Here is a 21245-nt window from a genome sequence, read left to right on the forward strand (position 1 = left end):
TATAAAATTAGGGGCTGGCCATGGTAGCTCACATCTGTAATTCCAGCACTTTGGGAGGCTGAGGTGGGAGGACTGCTTGAGGCCAGGAGTTCGAGACCAGCCTGGGCAACATTGTGAGAACATGTCGCTATTTTATTAAAAAATGAAAAAGGAAAAAAAATTAAGGAAGGGGCATTGAGAGAAGAATTATCCACCTTTAATGTAATAATATTTCATAATAGTAATTGTAATTGAGCAAGGGCCTCCTGAGGACCCTTAACCTTCCAGAATGCCTCAGAAGCAACCTAGAACAAGAGCAGCCCTGAGCTGTAAATGATGGTTGTCCATCCCTGCTTGATGTCTGACCTGCTGCCTGGTTCTCTCAGATCATGGACAGGAAAGCTATTCTTACTATATTGATTTGGTGTAACTATTGTTTTAGGCTCAAGATTAAATTAATTTTCTGGGAGCCATCCTAAAAAGAGGCACATCTACTCTTTTCCTGTGACCCCTGGTTCATTGTGAATCAGAAAACAGAGCTGAAGCAGGACTGCCCACATAGGCTTGTTGAGTTAGAGTCAGACTCACTGGAAAAAGACAACTAGCCCATCTCCTGGGAGGATGGTTAGTTCTGACCACACTTCATGTCACTATTGGCATGGAGGAGGCAGGACCTTCAACTGCATTGTTATGAGGCTACCTATGAGCTTAGAAGAGCAGGTGTCTGCTTTTTGTCCGGCTCCTTTTGTTCAGATTGACACCACTCCCTCGTACTTTTCCAGAGAACTCTTTGATCCTTGTTTATAACTCTCTTTTGGTGGGTTTGTGTCCTCAGTCCTTCCCTTATCTCTAGATCCATGCATTTCTCTCTTATTTTTTTGCCTCCCATAGTATGTCAGCTAACACTGAATAAGATTACTTGGAAGAAATGGTTGTGGTACATCCATACAATGGGATAGTATTCATCAACTAAAAGGAAGGAACTATTGAAACATGCAACAACTTGGAAGATTTTGATGAGTGAAAAAAGAAAATCTCAAAGGGTCACATACTGTGTGATTCCATTTCTATAACATTATTATTATTATTATTATTATTATTTATTTATCTTTTTGAGACAGAGTCTCACTTTGTCACCCACCCAGGCTGGAGTGCAGTGGCACAATCTTGGCTCACGCAACATGCACCTCCCAGGTTCAAGTGATTCTTATGCCTTAGCCTCCCAAGTTGCTGGGACTACAGGCATGTGCCACCATGCCTGGCTAAATTTTTTTTTTGTTTTTTTAGTAGAGACAGGGCTTTGCCATGTTGACCAGGCTGGTCTTAAACTCCTGGCCTCAAGTGATCTGCCCGCCTTGGCCTCCCAAAGTGCTGGGATTACAGGCATGAGCCACTGTGCCTGGCTATTATAACATTCTTAAAATGACATAATTATAATAAAGGAGAAAAAAGTTGTGATTGCTGAGGGACCATAAAGGGGAAGCACAAGGAAATCTCTGTGGTGATAGAAGAATTCTGTATTTTGAATGTAGTGTTGGTTAGATGAATCTACACATGTGATAAAATGACACAGAACTATACATATACTTTATAGCAATATCAGTCTGTTCTTGATATTGTGCTGTAAGATGTAATTAATGGGGGAAACTGGGTGAAGGGTACACAGAATTTTTCTGTACCATCTTGGCAACTTCTTGTGAATTTTTTTTTTTTTTTTGAGATGGAGTCTTGCTCTGCCACCCAGGCTGGAGTGCAGTGGTGTGATCTTGGCTCACTGCAACCTCTGCCTCCTGGGTTCAAGCGATTCTCCTGCCTCAGCCTCCCAAATAGCTGGGACAACTGGTGTGCACCACCATGCCCGGCAAATTTATATATATATATATATATATATATAGATAGATAGATAGATAGATAGATAGATATATAGATAGATAGATAGATATAGATATATATATATATATATATATTTTTTTTTTTAGTAGAGATGGGGTTTCACCATACTGGCCAGGCTGGTCTCGAACTCCTGACCTCAGGTAATCCGCCTGCCTCGGTCTCCCAAAGCTTCTTGTAAATTTCTAATTATTTCAAGTAAAGTGTTTGCTTTTCTTATTTAAAAAGAGACATGAACTATTATTAAACAATACATGCAGTAACATGGATGGATCCCAAAATACGCTGAATCAAATAAACCAAAGAAGAGTACAAAAGAAAAAAAATAAGTACAATGAGCTACATCAAAGCTAAAACCTTTTGTGCTGTAAATGATACCATCAAAAATGATACCACAACCCATGGGATATGAGAAAGTATTTTCAAATCACTTATCAGAGAAGGGATTTGTATCCAGATTATATAAAAGGGTTCTTAGAACCCAACAATAAAAAAAAATTGAAAAATGGGCAAAGATTTGATTTCTCCAAAGAAGATATATAAATGACCAATAAGCACATGAAAAGAAGCTTAACATCATTAGCTGTATGGAAATGCAAATCAAAACCACAATGAGATGGCAAGTCATACTCACCAGAAAGGTGATAATTGAAAAAGACACAATAACAAATGTTAATGAGGATATTGAGACACTGGAACTCTTATAGACTGCTGGCAGGAATGTAAAGTGGTGCAGTTACTTTGGAAATCAATTCTGCAATTTCTCCAACATGTTAAACATAGTAACCGTATGACCCAGCAATTTCACTCCTAGGTATATACACAAAAGAATTGAAAATATGTTCACATAAAAACTTGCACATGAATGTTTGTAATAGCCAAAAAGCAGAAACAACCCAAATGCCCATGAACTGATGAATGGATAAATGAAATGTGGAATATCCACACAATAGAGTAGTGTTCAAATTAAAAAGGAATGAAGTACTGATACATGCTACAACATGGGATGAAGCTGGAAAACATTATGTTAAGTGAAAAGCTAGTCATGGAAGACCACATATTATGTGATTTTAACTTATATGGGAATCAATAGAGATAGAAAGTAGGTTAGCAGTTGCCTAGGGCAAGGGGCTTGGGAGGAAATGGAGAATGATTGTTAATGGGTATGGGGTTTATTTTGGGAGGAATATATTCTAAACTTAGATTGCGGTGATGGTTGCACAACTCTGTAAATATACTGAAGACCATTGAATTTTGTACTTTAAATGGATACATTTTATGGTGTATGAATTATATCTTAATAAAAGATGTTAAAAAGAGTACGTACTGTATGATTCCATGTATATAAAATTCTAGAAAATGAAGGTTAATCTGTGTTGCCAGAAGAGAGATCAGTGGTATTTTGGAGATGGCAGGTGGAAAGCAGGTGGGGATGGGAGGGAGGGATTACAAAGAGGCATGACACAGCTTTTGGTGGTGATGGATATGTTCACTATTTTGATAGTGGTGATGATTTTATTGGTGTATATATGTCAAAACATAGCAAATTATATACTTTAAGCATGTGCAGTTTATTATATATCAATAATAACTCATCTTTTAAAAAGCCAGAGCAAAAATGTGTGAAATTTGACAAATATTTATTAAGTACTGGTATAGTGTTAGATCCTAGGGATACAACGGCAAGGAAAAGATGGATTCAGCCTTCAAGCAACTCACACTGTCAGGGAACAGGCAAAGAAAGAAGCACGTGATTGCAAAATGGTGTAATATGAGTTCTATAGAAATATGTCTGGTAAATCATGGTCACACTCGTGGTGACAGATGGAGGGCAAAAGGTGTATAGGAAGACTTCCTGGAAGCAGTGGCTTTTGAGCTCAGCATTGAGCAATGGAAGTTAGAGGTAGAAGGTTGGGTTTTGTAATAACATAATGGTCCTTCTTCCTAATGCAAATGTAGGGGGAGCTGTAGTAGCATGTAGTACACACTTGCTATGTCTCAAAGGGGACTTGATTTTATTCTTACCATATTAAAGCTATGTTTTTCCCCAGGAGCCACATCACAGTGAAGCAGATTGTTGCACTAACAATAAGTGCAAAACAAGGATATAACATCCTTCACTGCCCTCTGCAGACTTGCTATTATTTATTTATTTGTGATTATTTATTCAAGGTCTGTCATTCCTGCTCCGTTTTTTGCTCTGTGAGGACCAGGTCTGACTGTTTATTCACCATCCTGTCCTTGGCAGGTAGCACAGTGCTTGGCACATAGCAGAGCTTGATAAAGCTCATTCACTGATGGGTTTGGATTTTGACTGGTGTGGAGCACATAGGCACACATTTGACTAGTGACCTCAGGCATGGCTCAAACTTTTTATGACAGAAAGTATAAAATTAAGCAGTACAACTTACCCCGCCCCCACAACCCACTGCCTAGCCCCCACTGCTGTGTCTTAGTTCTGGCCCCGGCCATGCCAGCTCACATGCACCCTAGCCCTGTCTCCCACACGTTTCTCCTAGTAGCTTGGTGGTAAGAGGCTCTTTCTTTGCATCCATGCCCCAGGAGCTCCAGGTGTGAGGGTCTCCTGAGAATAGTCAGGGCAGTCTGCATTGGGGAGGGACAGCTCTGGCCATTGGCCTACTCTGAGCAAGCTGAGCATTCTGGAACCCTGGCTCAGGGACCACTAACTTGTTATTTCTTCTTTTGCTCCTCCTCCTCACCTCTAGCACTTCTCTATGCCACCATCTTCGGGAATGTGACGACTATTTTCCAACAGATGTATGCCAACACCAACAGATACCATGAGATGCTCAACAGTGTTCGGGACTTCCTGAAGCTCTACCAGGTGCCAAAAGGATTGAGTGAGCGAGTAATGGATTATATTGTGTCCACTTGGTCCATGTCCAGAGGCATTGACACAGAGAAGGTAAGGAGGATGAGGAGCTCAGGGTAACCATTTGTCTTTTGGTTTCCCTAGGAGGGTTGAGGCTTGCCTAGGACAGTGGATCTCAAACCTGGCTGTGCTCAGAATTCACTTGAGTACTTTGGGATTCCAGGTCCTACCTCCAGAGGTCTTGTTTGCTTCTAGATCAGCCTTACTCAAAGACCAACAATAAAAAATCATTAAGAAATTAGAAAGGCAGGGTGTATTTCCTGGAGAAGAGAGGAGCTGGAAGTCTAACTGTCCAGGGTAGAATTTCCCAAACTTGGATGATGATAAGAATCAGAGCCATGACTAGAGACGGGAGATCAGTATTGTCAATTTTCTTTTTACCCAGACTTGAAGATAGCACAGCACTGTTACTGATCTTGTCTTTATTCAAACTTTTCATATTTTGTTCATCATGGATTTTTTTGCATTAACCTTAGCATTAAACCATGATTTATCTTGATTACTGACTTTTTTAGCATTCCCTTAATTTGTGTGCCCAAGGCTGTTGCCTCACTCATCTCACCCTCATCTTGACCCTGATAAGAATCCCATGATGTCAGGCCAGATGCAGCGGCTCATGCCTGTAATCCCAGCACTTTGGGAGGCCGAGGCGGATGGATCACTTGAGGTCAGGAGTTTGAGACCAGCCTGGCAACATGGGGAAACCCCATCTCTACTAAAAATACAAAAAATTAGCTGGGTTTGGTGGCATGCACCTGTAGTTCCAACTACTCAGGAGGCTGAGGCAGGAGAATCGCTTGAATCCAGGAGGCAGAGGCTGCAGCGAGCCAAGATAACGCCACTGCACTCTAGCCTTGGTGACAGAGTGAGACTGTCTCAAAGAAAGAATCCCATGATGTCATTACTAAAAACAATCCCAGCCTCCATCCCAGATCTGTGAAATGAGAACTTGGGGGAGGTGAGGGAGCATTTTTAATAAGTGCCCTTAAAAACTATCCCAGCCTTCACCAGATCTATGGAATGAGAATTTAGGGGAAGTGAGGGAGCATTTTTTTTTTAAGGAGTTATTCTTTTTTTTGTTTTAAGCTCTGGGGTACATGTGCAGAACATGCAGGTTTGTTACACAGGTTAAAAATGCCATGCATTTTTAACAAGTGCCCAGGCAACCCTATTCATCAGATAAGTCCAGGAAACAATGATCAAGAGTTTGTGCCTTAATCATCAGTTGACTTGACCAGAACATCAATTAGGCATCTCTCTAGTTATTTGTTTTCCCACCTGTAAAATGGAGAGGGTGATAAAATCCTATTGTTCTCTAAGAATTGTATTATTCTAGATGCGTTTCAATAGAGTAATGAAAATTTGATGGTACTGGAAATAATAGAGAAAACATACAGTGGACTTCCTATTATTTACTTATGAATTTTCTTTGCATATTTTCTATAAAAAAGATTTAATCTCAGATCCATTGAGATTTAATCCATTCTCAATGAGATTCATTCTCTGCTTCTCAATCTTTATCAAGTCTTTTTTCTCTCCAGTCCGTAAGTACTCAAGGCATACTGATTCTTTCGACTGTTAGAATGAGGAAAACAGAAAGATAACATGATTGTAAAAATACATAATGACACATTGCAAACCAAATTCAACTGGCTTTGGGATCAGCTACTTATGTTCCTAGTCTTCCTTCATTAGAATTGTCAGTTGAGAGTTGACAGTTTTAAAGGAAAAATTGAACTGAATTTAATCCTCAACTTGAACATTACTTTGGTTTTGCTATTTGCCGTGATAACCATAACACCACTACTACAACCTCAGCTACCATTTCTTGAATATGCATTAAGAACAGATATTTGTTGTGCTTCTTCTACATGCCTGGTCTTGCACTAGTGTCTCATTTAGCCTCCACAGCAACCCTGTTATCCTTCTTGAAGGGGGTAAGCACAAGAGGCCCGATTCATTTTACTAACTGCCCCTGGTCACAGTGTAAAGAATGGCAAAGCCAGGATTTGAACACCATTTTGTCTGACTTCAAAGCCTGTGCTTTTCCTACTATTACTTAAAAAAATTTAAAACATGTACTAGAGAGAAGGAGGATGAGTCCAAACAGAGTCATTCTAATTTCTTGGATGGGCAGGGTATCGGCTGGAGCTGAACTTCGTCGCTGCTTTTGCCAACCACCTGCCCCAACTACGCCTGTTGTTTCTGCTATGTTCTCTCAACAATGCCTGTAGGTTCTGTGGGTTCCTGGCAGCTGATGGAGCAGAAAGGAACTTTGATCTCTCTGCCCTAGGGCTCCTTTTCCCAGGCACCAGGATGCCTTTGTAAGTCTGGTTGTCTGGAAAGAAGCCCTTCCCCACCCTCACTGTAGGGCTGGCTGGGCGGCTGCCCATGGGAGACAGCACCGTCAGCATTTGCCCTCTCTTCCTCTCCCTGTAGATCTGTCCTGCAGATCTGCCCTCACTTTCCTGGAGGGCTTTGGGATTTGCCCCAGCTGCTGGTCCAGATGGAAGAGGGAATAGCCATGGACCCAACTGTGGCTACTCACTCTGGAGCCCAGAGCGGGCTGGCTGCTCCTCTGGGCAGGAGCTTGTGGCAGGCTACTGCTGGGGAGAGAACCAGTCCTGTCATCCTATACCTCTCCCCATCTGCCCCTCCCCTCCAATCTAGGTCAGAATGGTCAGTGATAACCAGGGAGCCAGGGCATGTGGGTGGTAGTGCTGGGATACCCCAGTTTTACCAGCTATTAGCTGGTGACTTTGAGCACATCACTTTTCTCTCTCCAAGCCTGTTTTTATGTCTGTAGCACATGGAAACATGAACTTTAAGACTAGGTGACCTCTAAAGCCCTTTTGGCTATGACCTTCTGGACTTCAAAGCCTCCCTGAAATTGCTGCTGCTGCTGCTGTGATGACAATATCAAAAATGAGAGCTCACAGGCATTGAACACTTGCATGTGTCAGGCATTATGCCAGGACATTCCACACAACAGCTCATGGAATCCTCAGAAGAATTCTATATGCAATTTCAAAAAAATGAAGACATGGGGAGAGGAGCTAAGTATTGCTGCAGGGAGAGGAGCTAAGTATTGCTGCACATTCACGCATCTAGTGAGTGCTGACACTGGGACTTGAATCCAGTTCTACCTGATCCTAACGCCTCTTCTCTTACTCAGGACTCTTGTCCTGCCTAGCTTGGAGGAGATTCCACGTTGACATCTCCCTTTGGCCTTTGAGACCTTCAAGGAAGAGCAAGGATGGTCTCTTCTCAAAACCTAGCAGTAGGAAAGGTGGCCGGGGTGGGGTGGGGAGCCGGCTGTGGGATCTCAGAGTTGAGACCTCCCCACTGCCCTCAGAGAGAGGAGTTCCAGACACCCCACCCACCTCAGTGTGGAGCCAATAGATGGAAAGAACGATGGAAATGACTGATGGCTGTGACAGTCTGCAATTTCTCCTCTCCAGGTTCCCTCACCTGCTCACACTATACTCTCCATTGGCTCTGGGAACAGTGCCCATGAATAAAACATTGTCTCCATGCCAAGGCCTCATTCACTAGCAGCCTCTTCCAGGGGAAGAGTAAAGTCTAGCTCAGGGCAAATGACATATTTAAAGGTGAACTCACCTGGAGAATAAATCTTGGTTCCAGACTACTGGGCACAGTTTTGACATGGCGTGTGAGTGCTCCTCATTACCTAGTGATCTGCTTGGAGAGCAGAGGACCTAAATTAAATCTGCATTTCTGCAGGAGTCTTGTTTTTAATGAGCCTTATGGAAGTAAGTCCTTAGCAAGCACTCTGCCCAAGCATTGGCGTTCTGAATTTTCCTCTCTGCCTTGGTCTGTCCTGTGTCTGTACTCCCAGAGGGCATGCTCGCTTGATGGGCATCCTGCAACCCCAGATCAAGAATGCAGAGGCACACAGAGCAAGGGCATCTGTACTTACTGAATCCCCTACTGGGGCCAGGCTTTGTCCCAGGCTGTGTACTGGTAGATATAATTTCATTTAATTCTCACAAGTCAATGTTAACAGTCTGCATTTTATAGGAGAAATGAAAAGTGTCACCTGGAGGGGAAGGAGCTGGGATTTCAACTCTTTGACCCCTTTCCACTGCTGTACCTCCAAGGAGAGCACAGGGGCACCTGAGGGGGTGGGGATATAAGTGAAGCCATCAGTGGTGAGGTGAGATTTGAGCTGGACTTTGAAGGAGGCTGAAAGTCTTCCAAATTTGGGGATGAGCATCAGATATAGTGGCAAATGGCTTGTGCTAAGGCAGAGAAGCAGAGGTGGGAAAGTACCCAGAACTTCAAGGAAAACGTCATCACTGAACATGTTTGATTTTATGCCCCTAGCTTTGCTCATAAGCTAGGATGGGAGAATGGATTATTTTAGAAACACTTCTGATTTCTCTGGAAAAGTTTGCTTGAAGGTGTCCATACTTAATGCTTGCTATGTAAGGGGCCATGCAATGTTTTATAGCAAACATTTAGTCCAGAGAAATATTTCTCCCTCTAGGAAAACCTGTAAATTTTTAATCTTTTCAGAAGATGAGATCTGCATAGCCTCCTACAGTTTTCCTTTTGCTTGAATTCCAAGATGCTGCTGAGATGTTGATAATAAAATTACAAGCCTTTTTTGTGGGGCAGCTGCCTAGTATAGGAATCGGTTGGGATCTAAACCAGGCTCTAATGTCAAGCTACCTAGTTTGAAACCCCAGCTGTGCCATATCCTGGCAATTTTTGGCGAGTTATTTATCTTCCTTGTGTCTCAGTTTTCTCATCTGTAAAATGATATAATAATAGCACTTATATCAGACAGTTTGTGGGAGGATTAAATTAGCAAATGCACGTAACAGTTTAAAATGTAAAATCACAACCCTGTTCAACTTTGCCTATCCTTCTTTCCTTTTTTTAATTGTTTTCTTTAAGCACTTACCACTAAATTTTATTTATTTTGCTTACTATTTGTCTCTTCCCATTAGATGGTAACTCATATGAGGATGGGGATTTTTGTCTTTTTTTATTTTTATTTTTTGCTGCTTCATCCTCAGAGCCTAGGATGATGCCTGACATACCATAATGTGTTTGATAAGTATTAAATGAATGAATGATTCTAAAGTGCTTAGCAACGCCTGCCACTCAGCAAGTGCTTAGTAAATGTTACTTTATATCTGTCTTTAAATAACACCCTCTATTCAGTCCCTCAGTAGATCATGTCAGTTCTACATTAAAAATATTTTCTAAATTTAACTGCTTCCCCCTGGCTCTCCTGCCAGCATCCCAGTCAAAGTTTCCCTCACCTCTCACCTGGACAGCTGCAGGAGGGACCTAACTAGATTCCTTGACTAGACTCTTGACACCCTATAGTCAGCACTCTCTAACATCGCTCTGTAGCTTCAATGATCTTCTTCAGATGTAAGTCAGGTCATGACATTCTCCTGCTCAAAAATCCTCCAGTATTTCTCTATCATACTTGGAATAAAACCCAAGGCTTATTACACCTAAAAGTCTCTCATACTTGGTGTTGTCTCTGATCCTCATCTCCTGCCCCTTTGCCCTCATTCCTTTTGGCTATTGCTCAAGTTCTCTTAGGGCCTTTGTGTTTACTATCTTGCTGGAATGTTCTTCTTTCACATGGCTCACTCTCGCACTTATGCAGGAGTCAGCTTAAACGTCACCTTCCTGGCCGGTTGCGGTGGCTCACGCCTGTAATCCCAGCACTTTGGGAGGCCGAGGCGGGCGGATCACGAGGTCAGGAGATCGAGACCATCCTGGCTAACATGATGAAACCCCTTCTCTACTAAAAATACAAAAAATTAGCCGGGTGTGGTGGTGGGCGCCTGTAGTCCCAGCTACTCGGGAGGCTGAGGCAGGAGAATGGCGTGAACCTGGGAGGCGGAGCTTGCAGTGAGCCGAGATCATGCCACTGCACTCCAGCCTGGGAGACAGAGCAAGACTCTGTCTTAAAAAAAAAAAAAAAAAAAAAAAAGTCACCTTCCCAGAGAAGCCTTCTCTGACCACTGATCTACAGGGGTCCCACTTACTCCCAGTGCTGACTCTCAGACCCCTGTCCTGAACATTCAGCACAGATTTTTTTAGAAGCTATCTGTCTCATCTATAAGAATATAAGCTCCATAAGCGCAGGGACTTTGGTTAGAAGAGTGCAGTCTGGCGTAGTGGATGTTGCTCCTCCCCCTGGAGTGCTGAAGGATGTGGGCTGAAGGCCACAGTGAGGACCCTCACACTGTTTTTTTCTGTACCTGGCTAGGTCCTGCAGATCTGCCCCAAGGACATGAGAGCCGACATCTGCGTGCACCTGAACCGCAAGGTGTTCAAGGAGCACCCGGCCTTCCGGCTGGCCAGTGATGGCTGCCTCCGGGCACTGGCCATGGAGTTCCAGACGGTGCACTGTGCCCCAGGGGACCTCATCTACCATGCAGGAGAGAGCGTTGACAGCCTCTGCTTTGTGGTTTCTGGCTCCCTGGAGGTGATCCAAGATGATGAGGTGGTGGCCATCCTAGGTAGGTGTTGGCTTTGCTGGATGGGCAAAGGTGTCTGGGGTTGGCTTAGCTACTGGGCAGCTCAATGCCACTGCCACCTTCAGTTAGAGATTGCTTCATAGGGCAGGGCCAATTGCTAATATTCACTTATCTATCCAACAAACAAACAGCGAGAGCCTGTTTGGCACAAAGCCAGTCACTGTTTGAAATCTGGAGTATTTCAATAAGAAAAATTGGTTTTATCCTCAAGGGGCTCCCAGTCTAGTGTAGGAGATGAACAAATAAGCATACATTTACAGTACAGTGGGAGGCACATCTAACCCAGTATTCAAGTGGGAAGGCTTCCTGTACCTATGCTAAAACTTAAAAATTGAGAATGAGTTAGCATGGAGAAGAGAAGGGATGAAGTATCCTAAAAAGAGGGGATAGCATGTGTCAAATCCTTTCAGAGGGAGAAATTCATGACTCATTTGGGGAACTACAAATTATTTAGTGTGGCTGGAATACAAGAGGGGACATGGTAAGATATCAGACTAGGGAGGGAGTGAAGCACTAGGCAGATTGTGGCAGGCTCTGGAAGCCACATTAGGTGACTGGGATTTTATTTGGGGGATCCAATGAAGAGCTGAAAGCAGGGGAGAGGCATGATGAGATTTGTACTTTAGAAAGATGACAGTAGTTGCAGCTTGGGGAGTGGATTGAGTGGGGAAGGCTGGGGTAAGGAGACCAGGTGGAAGGCATGTTATCTAGAGGCAAGTTGATGGTGGCCTGAACTAATACTGTGGCAAGCAGATGGAGAGAAGCAGATGGAGTTGAGATATTCAAGAAGTAGAATCACTGCAACCCAATGACAGATTTGCTGTGGCGGGGAAGGAGGAGTCAACGAGGACTATAGGTTTTCTCACATGGATAACAGGGAAGCTGGTATACCATCCACAGTAATAGAGAATGTGGGAGGAGGAGCAGGGATGCGGGGGAACGTGTTGGTAACTGGGACATTGAGCATCAGTAGCTTTTAGGAAATGTGTCTAGTTTTCTCAGCTAGCTAGACAACAGCTCTTTATTGGTGGTATATCTTTAAAGGGGCAAGCCATCGTCATAATAATAGCTATCATTTATGGTCATCTACTCTGTGCCATTTGACACACAGCATTTGACACACAGATACTCATTTTAACCTTACAGTAACCCTATGAAATGGTTTTATTATCCCCATTTTGTAGATGAGACAATTAAAGTTCAAAGAGGTTAAGGAAATTTCCTCATGGCTGATGAGGTCCATGGAACCAGCATTCCAGAGTCCCTCTGACTCCAAAACCTCTGCTTCAATCCATTTTGTAATACTGCAATTCTGATGATAATTTTTTTTTTTTTGAGACAGAATCTTGCTCTGTTGCCCAGGCTGGAGTGCAGTGGCATGCTCTCGGCTCACTGCAAGCTCTGCCTCCCAGTTTCACGCCATTCTCCTGCCTCAGCCTCCCAAGTGCCTGGGACTACAGGCACCCACCACCATGCCCAGCTAATTTTTTGGGGGGTGTGTGTGTTTTTTTTTTAGTAGAGATGGGGTTTCACCGTGTTAGCCAGGATGGTCTCAATCTCCTGACCTCATGATCTGCCCGCCTCGGCCTCTCAAAGTGCTGGGATTACAGGCGTGAGCCACCACACCCAGCCTCTGATGATAATTAATGTAGTATGCTAGCCCATTAAGTTGCCAGGTACTGGTAGAGATTGTAGACATGTGTTTTATCTTTTACAAATGATTTATTAGAAAACTGAGGCTGGAGGAGATTAAGTTACTCTGAAGTTAGAATTGAGATTCAAACTACATAGAGACATAGATAGTATTATTTTAAAAAAGAAAGAAAGAAAGAAAGAAAAAGAAAAGCCCCAACTTTGTTCCTGCTTGACTTTGGAGCACACAATATGTAGCTTCCTTCTTGTTTTTTGGTCCTAAGCCAGCTGGCTCTGTTGATTACATTTGGCTTAGGTTAACCCAAGGATGATTTATATTCCTTCAGCATACACTGGCAGATGGTCAAAGGGAGAGTGGGATAGAAATTGGGTGGGGTGGTCGGGTGCAGTGGCTCATACCTGTAATCCCAGCACTTCAGGAGGCTGAGACGGGTGGATCTCTTGGGTCCACGAATTTGAGACCAACCTGGGCAACATGGCAAAACCCTGTGTCCACAAAAAATACAAAAATTAGATGGGCATGGTGGTGTATGCTTGTGGTCCCAGCTACTCAGAAGGCTTAGGTGGAAGGATCAGAAGCGGAGGTTGCAGTGAGACGTGATCACATCACTGCACTCTAGCCTGAGGCCTGAGTGACAGACGGAGACCCTGTCTCAAAAAACAAACAAACAACAACAACAACAACAAAAACAAGCAAAAAGAAATTGGGTGGGGAATGGAGGCTGAAAATGTTTGCCAAAATAAGTGTTCTAGATTCCATGGTATCCACTGAAACCTGCAGACCAGAGTTACTCTGTTCCTTGCCCCCTTATCACAGAGAAGTGAGATTAAACAGTGTATAAATAGGACTCATGAAGGTAAAAACCATTGCTTTAGTATATCTGATATGAAAGAGCATCTTTCACTACCTTTAATACTCATCAGTTTCCTTGATAAAGAGGAATTTCTACTGGTGGTCATAGCCATGTTTTTATGTTTGCCTGGCCGAGATGAGCACCTATTAACTAGTGAACAATCCTTTAAATATGAATTTGACTTAACCCTTTGATAAGGGCATTTTTCACTCATCTTCTCACTGATAACTTACCATATGCCTTTCCATGCTCAGGGCATCCCTTCATGACTCACCACACACACAGCTGCATTACTAGGAGTTGGTTTGAACACCTAGACTTAGGCATAGAGGCATGATGGAGCTGCAGAGGGATGGGGAAGACAAACAGCTTCCTAGCCCCTTCTCATTTCCTTTCATCCTGGGCTTCTTGTGAGGAAGAAACCAGGGTTTGATTTATTGTTGAATTACTTGACCTTGTTGACTGCGTCTCTAAATCTAGAGGGCCTCTACTTTGGGCCCTCCCAGGCATTCTGCCTGCTCTAGTTAGCAATGTGGACAGGATCTCTGAAATAGCTCAGCAGCTTTGGATTCAAAGTGGTTGTTGCCTTCAAGCTGTCTACACTAGAAAAAGCTTCTCCACTTTGTCTCTAGGAGCCAGATTGAGTCTGTAAAGTAGGTCCAAGCTCAATATTCTAAATAACTTATCAGATTTCAAGGGGCTTTTATTCTCTAAAAGGTCGAGACAAGTCCTTTGAATCAACCTGAGCTCTGGATAAAGAGGCATAAATGATTCTAAGCTGTTTGCTCCCTGGAAACTTAAATTCAGAGTTTTGTTCTTGTTGTTTTTCTATAATTAGCATATCTTTTGGTCAATGGATTGAAATCAGTTTGTTCTTGAAAGGGGGTTCAAGCATCAAATGGGTATTATAACTATATTGTCTGTTGATGCTCTTCAGTACAATCCAACCAAAATGCATTGAACACCTGCTATCTGCCAGGCACTGTCATAGGAGTGGGGATATAGCAGTGGACCAAACATTAGTCCAGCCTCCTGTAAGTGGAGGGGGCTGACAGTGGAAAGACAGCCATCACTCTGCATGATTCTCATTGCCATAGAAAGAATGCAGGTATTCTAGAGGATCATTGGATGAGCAATTATTGAGCAGCTACTGTATATCCATTGCTTTAAAGAGGACAGAAAATATGCAAGTAATCCTTAGTTATCACAAGCAAGAGCCTTTAGAAAAAAACGCCAGAGCTCATCCATCTCATTGTCTTGCTCTTTGTTCTCTTATTATCAGTTCACTCATTTACATTCTGCTAATTGGCCTCTTTCTTCCAGTTCTAATATTCCACTCACATTCTCTGTTTAATTTTAGCACAGATGCCAAGAACGAAGAAAAGGGTCAGTACTCATAACTGAGTGTGTTTAGTTTGTGTTAAAAATAAAGCCCTTCTAAGGAAAGTATTTTAAAGAAGAGTGTTTTTCAAACTTTTGTGACTGGAACCTGCCATATGAAACGTATATTACATTGCAAATGAATACATATACAAGTGCACACACAGTTATACACAGAATTTGATACTTCTCTTGCTATGTGAGTTGCAACCTGGTATTTTCTATTAGATAATGTTCTCTTTCATGAAAAAAATGACCATCATGACCCACTAAATTGTTTTCCTGACCTGATCACAGTCTGCAGTTTGAAACGTGGTCCCAGAAACCTAGAGGATATTCTCTGAGGACAGAGAACATATCAGAAATCTCTTATGATCTTTCCCTTTACTGTTCTCTCTGCCTTAATTTTGCATGAAATCCTTCTTATATCCTTTTGGAATTCTCTTAGAAATCACTTAATGGCTTCTCAAATATAGTTTCTTGGCTCCTTGAAATAAATTTGAGATTTTCACATGTGCATTTTATTCATTAGATTTTAAAAAGTAATTTTCTTTTAATTTTTTATAGATATCAGTATTAAAAGGTAGAGATACCATTTTTCCCCTATCCAAGTAGTACTAGTAGCATCTGCATATAAGTAGTTATCTTGGTATTCTGTGTTACTGTGTGACTCACCAACATAGATGAGTCATGGACTAGCATCAGGGCTGTGCATAAGTGTGTTAAGTATCTCCTTGCATTTCTATCTTATAAGTACGGTATTTATATGATCTCCTTTCACTGTGATTTAGTGTCCCCTTAGTAATGTTTATGGGTTTTGCATTTTAATACTCAATTTATATTTTCTTTATGGATCATCTTGTGTTTTCCTGTTTTGTGGATTTTTTTTTTTAATTTTCTTGGGGCAAACAGAAGTATTTTGGCCAGGCTGCATCAAGCAGTGAAGAGTCCTGAAGCTAGAGATTTAACTCTAGTCCTGGTTCTACTCTAACTCCTTACTGGAGTTGCCACTAGCTGGTTAAGAGTCTTCAAAGGCCTCCTCTGTTTCTATTAAGCCTATCACACTGCATCAATTGCATGTTTACTTCCCACTCTCCTGTGAGCCCCAGACTCTTTGATTTCTTATCTCCGGCACCTAGCACATGGAAAGCATCAGAGGCTATTTTCTGAATGGAATGCAATTGAAAGGAAGGCAGAGGTTAGGCTTTGAAGAGCCTCACAGTTCGGAGTAAGACTATCTTGTGGGGATAAGGACCCAGAGAGAGTTTTAGAAAGGGGGTTGACAGGAAGATTTGGGTTCCACAAATACAGAGGCATGGAGACTAGCAGAGAGGCTCAGGAAAAATGGTGAGCCCCTGAATAAGGAAGTAGAAGGAGAGCCAGAGTCCAGAGATATCAGGGGAGGGAGAACCTCTGGGATGTAGGAGGTGAGGAGAGGGAATAGTTTCTGAAAGTGACTGGAGAAGTCCACAGGGCCAGAGGAGGAGGAAGTGGAGGAGGAAAGAAGATGGGTCTATTTTGTTCAGTTTGCAGTGTCTTTTTGGAACAGGTCCAGGCATGGCTTTCCACTATCTTCTTGATTTGTGGATGGGCCAAACATGCCAAGAAATGGGAAGAGCCATGGGGAAGATTGATGAGCAGGCCCCAGTTCACATGGCACGGATCTTACTTGCAGCCCTGTCACTACTGAGTTAGAACTTATACGTACGTAAAGGCATAAATGCTTGTTCATGGATGAAATATTCTTTATTTTATTTATTTATTTTTTTTTAGAAGGACACCTCCTTGTCACAGTTCCTAATTTGGAAGGTACTCTCATTTTTGCTTAGTTAGCTTCCTTGGGTTCATTGACCTTATTTGGATATTACTGCAGCATCTATTTATTTAGCAATCACCAGAGCATAACATGGTCTTAATCTCTTTGGGGGTATAAAGAAAATCCTTGTCTTGGAGGAATGTTCTGTTACATGTGGTGAGACAAATGCATGGCTAATGACAATAAGTAATGTGGGTACCTTTTTCTATAGACTTCTTGGAGTGAGCAGGGAAATGTTCATGGAGGAGGTATGAACTGGGCTTGGAAGGACAAGTAGGAGTTTCGTAGTCTGAGTCTGAAAGTGGAAAGTATAGCACGGGCCTCCAGAGGTATTAGAGAATACATGGAAATGCATGTGGCATGTTCAGGGACCAGCGTGAGTAAAGTAGACTGAGCAACCTTTCCATGAGGCCAGTGGTTCTCAACTATAGTGGACACAAAACTCAGCTGGGAAACTTGTGCATCATGCCAAGCCCCAGTTGTTCCCCACAGGTTCTGAATCTATAGCCCTAGCCCCAGAGGTGATTCCACGCATGTGGTTGGAGGACTGCACTTTGAGAAACATTGCTTTGGGCAGTCACCGCTTGATGTTTTTTGTGGAATGGGGTGAGATGATGAATGTGAGGAAGCAACTAAGGCAGGGATGCACTGAGTAGGAGACCTTTTATTACATTAACCTAAACCGCAAGAAATGACCAATTCTTCACTTTTTTGACATACCACATGGTAGGATCAACTTCCCAGTGATCTGTATAAGAAGCCTAGAGTAGTAGCTCTGTGAGGATGGAGTCAAGGTTTGGACAGTTGAGGTAGGGCATTCTAAATGGAAAAGATGATGTGAGCTGAGGCCTAGGGAAGGAAAGTGTCGGGGGTGTTTCATAACCACAAGACAGCTACTTGAGCTGTAGCTGAGAGCCCTGCGGGGCAGCAGTGGGATATGGGGCTTGGGAGGCATATCAGGGCTAGTCTATGGATGAGTTTAAAGGTCAGCATGAGGAACTCAGCAGTGGAAACCACTGAAGGTGGTGAGTAAAGCATGGCACTATTACAGCTGTGATTTGTAAAGATTAATGGATTGAACGGAGAGACCAGGAGGCTGGTAGGTAACTATGGCTTACAGTAGAAGTAAGGAGTGTTAAGATGCAGGCAGTAAAAATGGAGACAGGAGTAGGGCTGCCAAATACAATACCACATGCCCAGTTTAATTTGAATGTCACGTAAACAATACATAGTTTCTAGTATAAATTTTACCCAAATGTTTCATGGGATATGCTCATGAGTGAAATTATTCATTTATCTGAAATTCTATTTTAACTGGGTATCTTGTATTTTTATTTGCTAAATCTGCCAACTGTAGTTGGGAGGGAAAGGTGGATAAAACATCATGAAGCAGAGTCTGTAAGGTTGTAAGCAGGATGTGGGGAGCAAAGACAGGGAAGCAAGAGAGGCGATTCTAATGAGTGGGGAAATGGAGGCATCAGTGGTAGAAGATCAAGTCAGGAGGAAGTGGTGGTGAGAAAGACAATGGTGAGCTTCATTTTGACTTGTTACATTGTTGCATTTAATGGCCAATAGGGTATCCAAGTGGAGAGTCCAGCAGGGACTTGGACCCTATGGGTCTGGAATCAGGAAAAGAAACCAGGGCTCAAGACAGGAATTTAGGATTTAGAGGAAGAAATATGAAATGTATATTTTAAAAAGACACAGATAGAACATAGGAATAGTTTTCTAAATGACCAAGTATTTCAGAGCATTTGAAAAGAATTGGGAAAGCCAGGTGTGGTGGCTTCTGCCCATGGCCCCAGCTACTCAGGAGGCTGAGGCCTCAGAAGGCTGAGGATCACTTGAGCCTAGGACTTTGAGGCTGTAGTGCACCGTGATCACACCTGTGAATAGCTACTGCCCTCCAGCCTAGGCAACGTAGCAAGACCCTGTCTCTAAAAAGAGAAAGAAATGGGAGTATAGCCTTTCACAATACTCACAAGAAATTTTAAACGATACTAGAAATTCTTATGATAAACAAAGTAAGTAAAATACAATTTTTAAAATGCAGTATGATCTCAGTTATGTGACGGAAAAACATTCATTCATAGATAAAAGCCCATAAGTGTTTTCACCAACATGTTATAGTGCATGTCTTGTTTGTGAGGCTTTAGGATATTTTAATTTTTTTAAATATTTGTCTTTCAAGTTGTCTTTAAGAGTATATGCTACTTTCTAAATGTGGGAAAAAATGTTGTTTTAATTTTCAAAGGGGTATTGAGAAAGTCAACATTATTTCAAATTTCACATTTGTTGGTTATTAGGATATAATTTAGAAGAATGATATTATTTTTCATATAGATGTCTTGACAGCATTATTTTTGTTATTTACCAATTCGATCAGAAAAAAGTGGCATTTACTTTTGCATCTAGTACCCAACCCCTCCCTCTAAGCATTCTTGGAAAGGAGGATGGCCAGGCAATGAAGACAGAATGGCTTATCTGACAAAGATCTAAAGCAACAACAAAAACAACAATAACTTTCTATAAACCCTCATTATTTTAGAGGTTTGGAGAAGCTAAATCCTTCACAAAGATGCTTCCCAAGATTCTTGTAAGCTGAGTATGGAGAGGAAGGGGGTACCCCACTGCACTGCCATCACTGTGGTGCACTGCTCCACATTGCTCCAGGGACTTGAAGTTGCTAGGTAAATATTGCTGCCACTTGCCATATAATAATATTGTTTGCTCATGCTTAGCACAGAGGGAGGAGGCTATGTGTCAGTATCACCCTAAACACTCCAACCAAGCATTAATACTCATACAGCTGTTCCATCATCTGAAGCAATTAAACTAAGTCCGCACTTTTAGAAAGAAGCTATAATATGAATAATCTAGAATTTCAGAAATGCAAAACCACTTGTATCAGGTAATGCACACATTACCTGATTGAGAGAGGGTGGAGGCGGAGACCAGTTCTCTTTCCCAATTCTGTGTTTGCTTAAGTAATTTTAAAAATTGGTTTACAGTCCCCGAAGACACTGGCAGCTAGGAAAGTTTATTGATCTTTCTAAAGGAAATTTTCATAACTGTATAGTGTCTAGACAGAGGGATTGGTTGAATCATAAATTATGGTAAATTAAGGCAGTTGTTATGATAATGATATGAAGAAGTTTTACTGGCATGCAAAATGTTTCAAATATAACTTTAAGTGGGATAAAAGCAGAATATATAGCTATATATAGAGTAACCTTAACTAGATCAAAATGCATATATGAGTAAAAGAAAGATGAAAAGTATACCAAAATGTTAACTGAAGTTTTCTGGACAGTAGACTTATTTGTAATTTTTATTGTCTATTTTTCAACATATTTCAGTTATTTTCTGTAACGCACTTATATTCTTTTATAAATAATCAGAAGGGGGAAAAAACAATGTTCTCATCCATAGCAATCTTGGAAAATTATCACCTGCTTTCAGTGGAAGATTTGTGTTCTGTTTGCTTGGTGGAGAGATTTGGCTAATTTAATTTTATCTAATTGCAGTAATGAAGAACAGAAGGAGAATTGTCATGAAGTTTCCAAACCATTGCTTTAACTTAACCATTTATGGCTGAGTCCCCATTCAGACAGAGATGCCAGCCTTGTTTTCTCATGATCAGCATAGTCCCCACAAGGAAGGCTGATGACCCATATTTGGGTGAAGTTTAATACTTTTAGGGACAGATTTATGTCACAGAGTAATTTCTGACATGCATTATCTTTAATTCTTTTTAAATTAGTCTGTAAATTTTCAGCTTATCAATAAACTGAATTATAGTGAATTACAGGAGTGTTTCTGAGCAGGTCAGCAAATTCCTTCTTCTTGAGTGAGGCCGACATTGTAGCTGCCTAAGGATACCCAGGTTCTTGCACTTGGACTGGGGACCTATCTTCTCCTCAAAGTCATCCAGCCTAAGACATTCTAAGTCTTTCATATCCTGGACTAACTTACATTGTTCTGCTCAAACGCATGCTTTCATTGATGTGAAACGCATCAGGTACAGTGCTAGAGGTTGGAAATACAAACAGTGGGCCAAATAGATACACCTCTCATAAAGCCAACCTTCTCAGCCAGGAAACAGCCAAGTAAATATGCATTTCATAACATAGAGCCAAGAGCTGTAATAGGACTAAGAACAGGATGCTGTGGGAGCTTATATGACAGGCATCTAATCCAGCGGCTATGAGAAGTCAAGGATGGCTTCCTGAGAGAGCTGATGTCTG

At 41.9% G+C, this 21245-nt stretch overlaps 1 protein-coding gene across 2 annotated transcripts in view; it reads left to right on the plus strand.

The window, feature by feature from the left end:
• Positions 1-21245, plus strand: part of KCNH1 (potassium voltage-gated channel subfamily H member 1) — a 463623-nt gene that overhangs the window by 335970 nt on the left and 106408 nt on the right. For both annotated transcript variants that reach the window (XM_016938123.4, XM_016938126.4), the window contains exons 8-9: positions 4596-4795; positions 11025-11277. In XM_016938123.4, the coding sequence (XP_016793612.1) occupies positions 4596-4795; positions 11025-11277 (453 nt within the window). The remainder of the gene's footprint in view (positions 1-4595; positions 4796-11024; positions 11278-21245) is intronic.

This window comes from Pan troglodytes, chromosome 1 (assembly GCF_028858775.2).
Source record: "Pan troglodytes isolate AG18354 chromosome 1, NHGRI_mPanTro3-v2.0_pri, whole genome shotgun sequence".
Classification (NCBI taxonomy): Eukaryota; Metazoa; Chordata; class Mammalia; order Primates; family Hominidae; genus Pan; species Pan troglodytes.